The sequence below is a fragment of the Wyeomyia smithii genome, chromosome 3 (genome assembly GCF_029784165.1).
Source record: "Wyeomyia smithii strain HCP4-BCI-WySm-NY-G18 chromosome 3, ASM2978416v1, whole genome shotgun sequence".
NCBI classification, from domain to species: domain Eukaryota; kingdom Metazoa; phylum Arthropoda; class Insecta; order Diptera; family Culicidae; genus Wyeomyia; species Wyeomyia smithii.
The window spans coordinates 41,885,590-41,895,614 of NC_073696.1; the positions used below are offsets into that span (position 1 = coordinate 41,885,590).

General features: G+C 37.3%; 1 protein-coding gene across 1 annotated transcript; it reads left to right on the forward strand.

The window, feature by feature from the left end:
- Positions 1–286: 286 nt before the first annotated feature.
- LOC129727968 (ATP-dependent RNA helicase me31b) lies at positions 287–8,809 on the forward strand. The gene is made up of 6 exons (XM_055686299.1): positions 287–443; positions 2,085–2,971; positions 3,051–3,126; positions 3,227–3,605; positions 3,812–4,459; positions 4,520–8,809. Exons 2-6 carry the CDS (start codon positions 2,925–2,927, stop codon positions 4,687–4,689), a joined length of 1,320 nt encoding a protein of 439 aa, XP_055542274.1. The 5' UTR covers positions 287–443; positions 2,085–2,924; the 3' UTR covers positions 4,690–8,809.
- Positions 8,810–10,025: the final 1,216 nt, after the last annotated feature.

The window sequence follows — 10,025 nt, forward strand, 5'->3', positions numbered from 1 at the left end:
GTATCAGTATTACCTATTAATTGAGTTTTCGTTATTGTATAAAACTGAAACGTTCGCCGATTTCTTTTGTTATTTTGAATTGGAAAACCTACAATCAATAATAAAGTAGGTTTCTGGAAGCTGCCTTACTGTCAGGAGAATTTTATTTGAAACCGAAAATTAGTTTTTATTATGTAATCCGCATTATTTAGCACATCTTGTACATTTATCACTCTTTCTCAGCTGTAATATGTTTCATTGAAGATAGTCTCGCTTCCCTGGCATCGCTGTTCGTCAGGCAGCGGCAGCGGCTCGCGTAGCCGTTCATTACATTGAGTGTTGGCATCAAGTAAAGAAGTTACGGCGCAAGAGAGAAGACGTGAAAAAAAGTTTTTGCAAGTTTTCAGCTAAACGATTCAGCGGCAGTGCAAAGTAGCAGCTAATGAGTAATTCAAAAAACTAAGGTAATTTCAAATCACTATTCCTATCTGCATGTGGTGGCGTTGCGATATGCGACTATAATTGCTACGAATCGGCTACATTTCTGCCTGAAAATGGATCATTAAATTGAAACACGTTTCCTTGATGGCTGTAAATGGCAGCCGAAAAAAAATGAGAGCCGCTGTGGTGTTCGAACTCGAAGGCCATGTTTAATTTTGTCGAATGTGTTCCCTCGATATGAAAGCAAATTCAGTTATAATAACTAGATAGCAATCTTCTGATATTTTATTAATTTCTAATAAATCGCTGATAGTGGTATAAATTATGCCCAAGATTACTATGTGACGTCACATTTTGTGCTTTTGTCTTGTCCGAACAATAAGGAAAGAAAAAGAAGCAGCATAAAAGAAAGTGCAGCACAAAGAGGTGGCAATTTTTTTCCTCGTTTTCGGCTGGTACTTCCGTAAGATGGTTTTCAGGCTTTGATTTGAACAATGAACTATTAAAGTTTGGTGTGGATTGATTTTTATCTAGGATTGCCTAAGAAAAACATCAGTTTCTCATAAACGTTAGAGTTAATATACATACTAATTTAGTCATCTTCTACCGTACACCGGTTTCGCCTAGTTTCACAGTTCGATAAGATTAGCGATCATTGTACTCGATGAAGGATAGATTTCTTCTAGTTATTTTACTTTCTCGCTTCTTGCGCTTCTACTCCATTTTTGACGCTGCTGACATAACCTCGAAATAGGTGAAAATACGCCGTCTGGTGGCTGCAGAGCGGTTTACGCCAGACGAAATGTGTATATCGTTATTTACTATAAGTTCACTTGTTTAACTTTGCGATGGCGATACGGATGGCACTCGCTAACTTGGATGATAATATATATTTTTTTGAAACCTTCAGCAGGAAACAGTTTGAATGCTTTTCATGAAAGGTTTGAAATTTTTTTGATCTGGTATTTAGAGGTGTATTGAGATGATTAAAATAAATTTTTGGTATTGAGTACTCGGTCATTTTATGTTTCGGTTTTTTACGGTTATTTTCAGTGATTCTGAGCTCATTGTGCAATTATTTTTAATTGTACCTAATCTTTACTGGCATTCAGAAACGTTCCAATTCATGCACTAAGACGCATTCTTATAACATGATTTATGTTCAATGCCAGGGGCGACTCGTGATTTTTGAACCTACCTGTTCAACACCAAATTATGAAAGTCACCGTTTGAAGCAGTAAAAACAATCATGCCCGCTGAAAAACGCAAGTCATTCTCTTTGTTACTATTTAGAAAACTGAAAATTGGTAAATTTATATGTAAATTTCGATTGGAAATTTATTTTTTAGTCTGTTTCCGTGTGCAATGCAAAGGTTGCACCAATGGAAAAGTCGTCCCTGTTCAATGCTATAAAGTTTAATTTTTAATACATTCGACGGGGTATTACATTTGTGGGTGTAGTTTAAATGATATTTTTTTTGTAAAAACATCTAATTAAAAATAAATTATTTTCTCATTTAATGAGTATAGTAAAAATTTCGATGTAGATAAGAAATGCGATGGAGATAATGGCAAATAAATATACAATATTACTAACGTTTGATTAGATTAGCCACGTCATAAAATGTCCAACATTCACTAATGCATTTTCCTCTCCGTTGCAGAAGCTAATCAGTGCAGTTGGCAAACGTACAGCACGTTTTCAAAAGGAGCTAGCCATCCGCGGGCTTTGACCGGCGAAAGTGCACGCTTGAATCAATCGAGGAAGATTTCCAGCAAACTGTGATTCTCTGCGGGCAAGTTCTGTCCATAAAATACAGTTGAGAGAAAACCAAACGAAAAAAAAAATCAAACAAAAAACACTTACCTACAGACACTAGAGCAAAAATTTTGCCAAACGACAGCTTTGCGTAGAGTTTGGGTGCGTGTAAGCTGTGTCAGCTGTTTTTGCTCGTCCATTCAATTGTACAGTGGGGAAGATCTTTCAAACGTAATATTCAAAGTGCATGGTGTAAAAAGTTTTTTATAAGTGATAAGAAGAGACATCCTAAACAGAAGAGAAAAAGTCACCAAACCGCGGGGAATAAGGTGAAGAGGTCAAGACTTTAATTTATTATTTATGCTACATTAGTTGTAAAATAACGAAGAAAAGTGGTTACGAAAACAAACTAGGGAAAAGGTGTACACAAGGCTAAACAAATGATACTGAGATAACGGTAAACTTCGCAACCACGAATATACAAACAGAACATAAAAAAACTAGAAGTGTGAATAAACCAACTTAAAGTGTAAGCATTCTAAGCGTAAGCATAGTTTTTAAACGCAGAGTAAAAGTGGAACAAGCATCTGGAGTGCGGTTTTAAAAAGCGAAAAATAAAATCACCCACGAGAGTTGTTTTATAACTGGAAGAGGACAACGGAGGAATAGTAAAATAAGCGAAAATCTTTGTAGGAGCTAAAAACACCAGTAGAAAAAAAAATAGTCCGTGCACTCTACTGCAATCATGATGACTGAAACGCTGAATTCTAATAATCACATCAGCCAGAAAGGGTAAGCTACAACTTGTTCAGTCGCATTTTTCTGTTAACTAACTTTTCTTTTCTTGTGCTTATTTTCCCCTCTTTAACAGCGAGAATAAAGTGGATGACATGGGATGGAAAGCCAAACTCAAAATACCGCCCAAAGATACTAGAATTAAGACAAGCGTAAGTTGAACAATTTGGCTTCCAAAACAGCTTAGTTTCTCAGAAAGCACTTAAGAAATCAGCAGGCATTATATTCTCTATTTCAACTTTTCTTTGGCAGGATGTTACAGACACTCGAGGCAACGAGTTTGAAGAGTTCTGTCTGAAGCGTGAGCTGCTGATGGGCATCTTCGAAAAGGGATGGGAGAAGCCGTCGCCAATCCAAGAAGCCGCCATCCCAATTGCACTAGTGGGTAAGGATATCTTGGCGAGGGCCAAGAACGGTACCGGCAAAACGGGCGCGTACAGTATTCCTGTACTAGAACAAGTGGATCCGAGCAAGGATTATATCCAGGCGTTGATCATCGTGCCAACGCGCGAGCTGGCACTGCAAACATCACAGATTTGCATTGAGCTTGCCAAACACATGCATATCCGGGTTATGGTGACCACCGGTGGTACTAACCTCAAGGATGATATTATGAGAATATATCAGAAAGGTAATTGTTTCCGAAAAACGTTTGCGTTTTTACCCGTCTATATTATAATGATGATAACCCCTCAGCCATTGAGATGTTCCTCGGAATAATCTATGATGCAAAACTTTATTTTGCCAAATTTACTGATCGTCGTTTTTCGTGACTTTATTGACAGCAGAGGAAATTTCCATGGACTAACCGTCTTTTTTTGCTTCACTATTTCACAGTTCAAGTGATCATCGCGACGCCCGGCCGTATACTTGACTTGATGGACAAAGAGGTGGCGAATATGGCCAACTGCCGTATGTTAGTATTAGACGAGGCGGACAAACTGCTTTCGCAAGACTTCAAAGGCATGCTGGATCATGTCATTATGAAATTGCCGAGAGAGCGCCAGATTCTTCTGTTCTCGGCGACATTCCCGCTAAGTGTAAAGAACTTCATGGAAAAACATTTGCGCGAGCCTTACGAAATTAATCTGATGGAAGAGTTAACTCTGAAGGGTGTTACCCAGTACTATGCATTCGTCCAGGAGCGGCAGAAGGTGCACTGCCTCAATACCCTATTCTCAAAGCTGCAGATCAACCAATCGATCATTTTCTGCAATTCGACACAGCGTGTCGAACTGTTGGCGAAAAAGATAACCGAGCTGGGCTACTGCTGCTACTACATTCACGCCAAGATGCAGCAGGCTCACCGAAACCGTGTTTTCCATGACTTCCGATCCGGGCTGTGCCGGAATCTGGTCTGCTCCGATCTCTTCACGCGCGGTATCGATGTACAGGCTGTGAACGTTGTTATTAACTTTGATTTCCCCAAGATGGCGGAGACTTATCTGCACAGAATTGGTAGATCCGGACGCTTTGGACATTTGGGTAAGTTACTGAAACTTTGAGTTAAAATGAATAACCCATATTTTGTTTGCTTTTTTGCAGGTATTGCTATCAACCTAATAACTTACGAAGATCGATTCGATTTGCACCGTATTGAGAAGGAGCTCGGTACCGAAATCAAACCGATCCCCAAGGTGATCGATCCGGCTCTGTATGTACCCAGGCTGGACGATCCAAACAATACGCAGGAGGAACAAAACATTAGCAAATAAGCCCTTCTCCCACAGTAATTGCATCATACACCCGCATACCAGTAGCTGCAGAAGAAAAAAAAAACAAAATCAAATAAAGAACAAACTAATCGGCGCATTTTGCTTCGGAACATATGATATCGCTTCCGAGCAAACATCGACGAAAGAAACGTAAAATACACGACGCGCCGAGAAACTGCACGAGTTTCATGTTAGGAATCAAGCTGCTGAACGTGTGGGTTAGTCACACATTTACAAGAGAGAAATGGAGTCTTCAAATTATTACATTTTTGTTCAAGAAAAAAAACCTTTTTAAAAATTGTTCTATAAGAAACGAGAGAAGATACTGAAGAATTCAAATGGTTCCCATAAACACACACAAACATACAAACTAAATCTGTAAACTATTGTGGAGGAGGAATGCGGCATCCGAGTGTTAGCGAAAACCCGAGAGAACGTGGATCGAGTGGATGAGAAAAGTGCATCGTGCGGAACCTACCGGTATAACCAGCATACTACATCATCGTTGTGTACGGGTTGATGAACTAGAGACATCAACATTTTTTAAGCAAACCTAGCGAATTAACTAATTCTGGAGAATACACAAACCGGGAACTAGTTTGCAGCGATCAACAACAAAAAAAAAACATGTGTACATAGTATTGCAAAGGAGAGAGACTCGTTATTCTTCAAGGAAGACGATATGCTGCTGTAAACGAAGGATACACGAACTTAGAAAAGTACCGGTTTGCCTTTCGTTATTCTGCTAGTGTGTAGGTTTGCAACAAAGTCCAGTTGTTAAACATTCGGAAAACGTATCTAAATTGGACTGAGCTGATATTGAACCCTTCATTCGGACAGAAGAGAAACTCCTAATAGAGAAGTTAGCAAGCGAGAGACAATTTTTATAGCAAAGGGAAAACCATGAGGAAAACTAAAAAAAATATATACTTACAACGTGGAACAACGGGTTAGAGCTTAGTATCTCTGCGGCAGAAAAGATGCTTAAAAAACGGTATCAACGAACGAAAAGGCAATATCCTTCAAACTCTAGGTATAATTTTTACCTGACGTAAAATCTGATCACCGAAAAGCGTTGCAGATGCTCTATGTCTACTGGGTTCAATATTTGCGCAGATCCGTCAGGTAATTGGGCTAGGTTATATACGCTCATCTATCATTTAGCTAATCACCAAACAGTTCACGATCACATTTTATTGGTGTTTATTTTCTGTTGGTCATGATTAAATCGCTCAAAGCATAATTCTTTCCGAAAGACATTTTGCGAAATGAAAAAAAGTACTTTCTATTCTTTACTTTGCGATGGAAGAAACATTTAGATGATTTAGGAGACCAGAATGCAGTCATATTATATCAGGCATCTTTTGCAGTTAGTCATTAACTTTCGACGCGGTTGAAAAAAATCTTAAGGCAAGCAAGCGAGCAGGGTTAAAATTTTATCTGCTGGATTGAGTTTTGTGCACACGTTAGCACGATGTTTGCTTCCATCGCAATCACCGTCGTCTTTGTTTTGGAAAAAAATTACATTAGCATACATATGCATCAATCATATTTGTGTCATTTTTGTTCGATAGTTTTGTTTTCTACGGTTGCCTTCTCCTGGAAAGACTTGTTCGCTATCGATGATGGAAAAACTGCCATTGTTTCCTACTTGGTACGTTCTAATGAAACTCTGCCGTTGGTTGCAGCGAGATTGAAAAAAAAAATAAAATCTCACCAAAACAATAATTCGAACAAGGTGCAGATTTTCCATTGTCAATGAATTACTAGCTTATTTTATAATCAGAATATTTGTTATGGTTCCATGGCATTTGTGAAACCGCCGAAAGCTCTGACCGACGCTTGCAGTTTTGTAAAATTTCGTCTTCAAAAGTTAAGTTTCCTGCAGTGTTGGTTAGTTTCGCATGGATCGCAAGTGTTGTAGACCAGGAACAATTTAGCAGTAAAATTAGATACAAAGTAATGAACCTTCGTTTAAGAAGCGTTTGTTCTTTGCTTAAGGAAAATAAGACAGGAAACTAAACATTCATTTGTCAGTGGGAGTTTTTTTTATCGTTCAACTTTCGGAGTGAGCGAAAATTCATGGTTTGTTGGATACGCTTTGGTATCGCATAGGCATACTCTTGCCAGAGACGGTGTTATGACAGAGCACCTGATATGAACATCGATTTTTTGACAGTCTAGTACATTTGAATCTATTGTTAAAACGAGGAGATGAGGTTCGTAATTCATACGTTTAGGTTTACTACTACAACGCACATTATTTTATAATTTGCAATTCACCAAACGGCATACAATTATTCATTGCGCGTCGATGCGGCATGTAAACAATTCAAGAAAAATACTTGTAATACATGTGTTGAAAAATGGGAAAGATGATATGCTTAGGTGAACTTATAATTTTAGACTGTCAAACTCAAACAATAATGAATAGCGCACTTTTTATGACGCAGATTTTTCATTAGAAAAAAAAATCGTCAATTTCATGTACACTAAAAGTTTTGAGTTTTAAAATGTGTCCTGAAAGTGCTTGTTTGCCAATAAAGCGTTTTTAAGCGCTCCAAATGGGAACAAAAGTTCTCGATTTTTGTTGACAGTTGACACCGGTGCGTTTCTTTGAAAATTCAATGACGCATATTGACTGTTACGATTACTGGGAAAAGGGGGTGGAAATTCAAGCTTCCGTTTATCACAGTGGTTTTTTTACTCCACCAGTTAATCATGTTAAGTAAAAAACTCAATGGAAGCCAAAAAAAAAAAACGCATTTGAAAACAAATGCAAGAGGTAGAAGATCAAAAATGTGATAACTAAAAGCGAGAAAGTTTGCTAAACAAAAAAAAAACAACTAAGCAACTGCGGACGGTGAGGCGTTAATGCATGCAGCAACAGCGTATCGAAATTCCAATTCATGTACATTGTGCCATCTTTTTGAATATCGAATCTCCGGTATGTGAATTGGAATTTACAGATAAGTATAACACCAACCGCCGCAGGTAAAACATCAAAAGCACAATCAAAAGACCAAATCAATAACCTTTAAAACCGATTGCAGCGGCGAAACCCATTGAAAAGCAATCGAATAATATCTTAAAACTTGTAGTTAATTCAGGCAAACCGATTGTGATCTCTATCAGTAAGAAAGGTTGAAGGAAGTTTACTATTTTTTTCCTCTGTCGTCTAACTACAATAATGCAATGTGCTTCCGCTCTGAATAGTTTCTCCTTTAAGTGCAATTTAGATTTGTATATTGAGCTGACCGTCAGTTTCGCATAGCATATGTTTGGTGTCATACGCAATTGATAGTTTGTTTGCTGAGAAATAAAAAAAAAATCTTTTATTTCAATCAACACATAATACCACCAGCAAGCAGAGCGGAAACAAAGATTGTTGGGGAAAGAAATAAAATCACATACTTCAAAGTACCTGTTATTTACACAAATACGCAGAGCAGAGTAAAATTCAATTATAGCCGATTTGGTAAGACGTGACTCAACAACATAAAACGTCTTGATAGTAAAAAAAAGCTGAAAACACGGAGATTCATTACAAATCAAAGCCAAGTTTTCCAATCCTTCTGAAACGATCTCTTCCGATACAATAGGCAGCAAAGGGTAGAAAACCGAGAATTCAGCTTCTTGAAGTTCTGTCATTTTCCTTGCTGTTGCTTTATTCTCTGCAAATGCCGACCCGAATTACCTGCGGGAACTGGGGCATTGTTTAGATGGCTGACAGTTTTCAATCACTTCCAATACCGAAAAACTCGAAACAGAGCAAACATTGTCAATATTTCACTTCAAACAGTCTCAGGAAAAAAATACCTTTCTCCTGAGACTTCTATTCCGGATAGCAGTTTTGATTGGCTTTGATTTGTAAAAAATTGTTACAAGAAAAAAGTGTATTGAGAAAATAGTTCTAAATCTATTTCCTATAATTTCAAATAGAAGTAAGAGCGAAGAAGCGATTAGAAGAAGAAGAAAAACGTCGGATGCGAAAAAGTGATGTGTAAAACAAGCGAAATCACCGTACCTGATATTTGTTATTGTGAGAAATAAGTTTAGAAAAAATTTTAGATCAACACAGAAAAAAGCAAAAAAAAAAATAAAACTGCTATCAACTAAATGACTCGATTATTAATTTTTTCATAGAACCTAAAGAAAACTTCTTACTTTGAATCATTATTGTATTTAATATATTATGCTTGTATACAAACGTGATTAGTTCTTATTAAAACTACATAAGTATGGTAAGACACCAATCTGTTTTGTGGTCCAATTTTAGTTTATTTTTTCCAATTGATGTTTATTCAGGGATTTTTCATTGCTTTTCCCATTGCTAAAATTGACGATTTTGATCGAAATTCAGAAGTTTGAAGTCCGTTATTTTTCGACTGATAAAATCCGTCCTTGCCCTACATAAATTAGATATATTTTGCACATATTTTCGTGGGGCTCTCTTTTTTAAACCATTTAGAGGTAAGATTGTGAAGACTTCATGAACATCCACTGGAAGTTGACGAGCAAAAAAAGGATCATCTTTTTGTCTTCCCGTTTGTTATGAACCTGCTGATACTATTCAACAAAACTGTTACAACTTAAGCAAATAAATTTGCGTATTTTAGTTTTAATGAAGGAACTAACTATGCTTTCTCCAGTTCACTATACAGCCTAACGTTTAGGTAGTTTGCAAGCTATTTTTCATAGAGCTAGACTTTGTTCAAATTTGCCAATTTCTATAACAAATCTTGTTACCAGCATCAGGCACAACTTACTGCAGCACATGGATAAAAAAAGTAGACATTTTGGTGTGATTTTTCTCCGCAATATCAAAATTACCTACAGCTTCCAAAAACGTTCATTGATCCATTCTTGGCCACATATCAATGCAATTCCATGATTCATAATCCTGATATTGGCCATATGTAAACAAAACCATGGTAACGTATTGATGTTTATGCAAAACATGAAATGTATGGAGTTTTTCGGGCTGATATTTGAATCGCATGAGATATGTGAAACTACAAAATTGGTTTGGGATTAGAAAGTCTCCGTTTGTTCAGATTATTTACAAATCTGTAACTTCATTTGTATTTACCAACACTAACGCTTCGGATTCTCAACCTTAACTTGCCTATAATAAATGGCACTTGAGTTACCGAAGTTGATGTTAGCAAATAATACGAAAAAGTTTCTATGTGAAAAAGGAAAGAGCGGAAGCTTTTTAATGACAGACGATCATTCCGCGTCGAACACTCGACAGAAACGGACGTGCAAAGTGGTCGTTCTATTACAATCCGGTCCGTGTGTACGAATAGCCAAACAAAAGAGTGTATTATTCA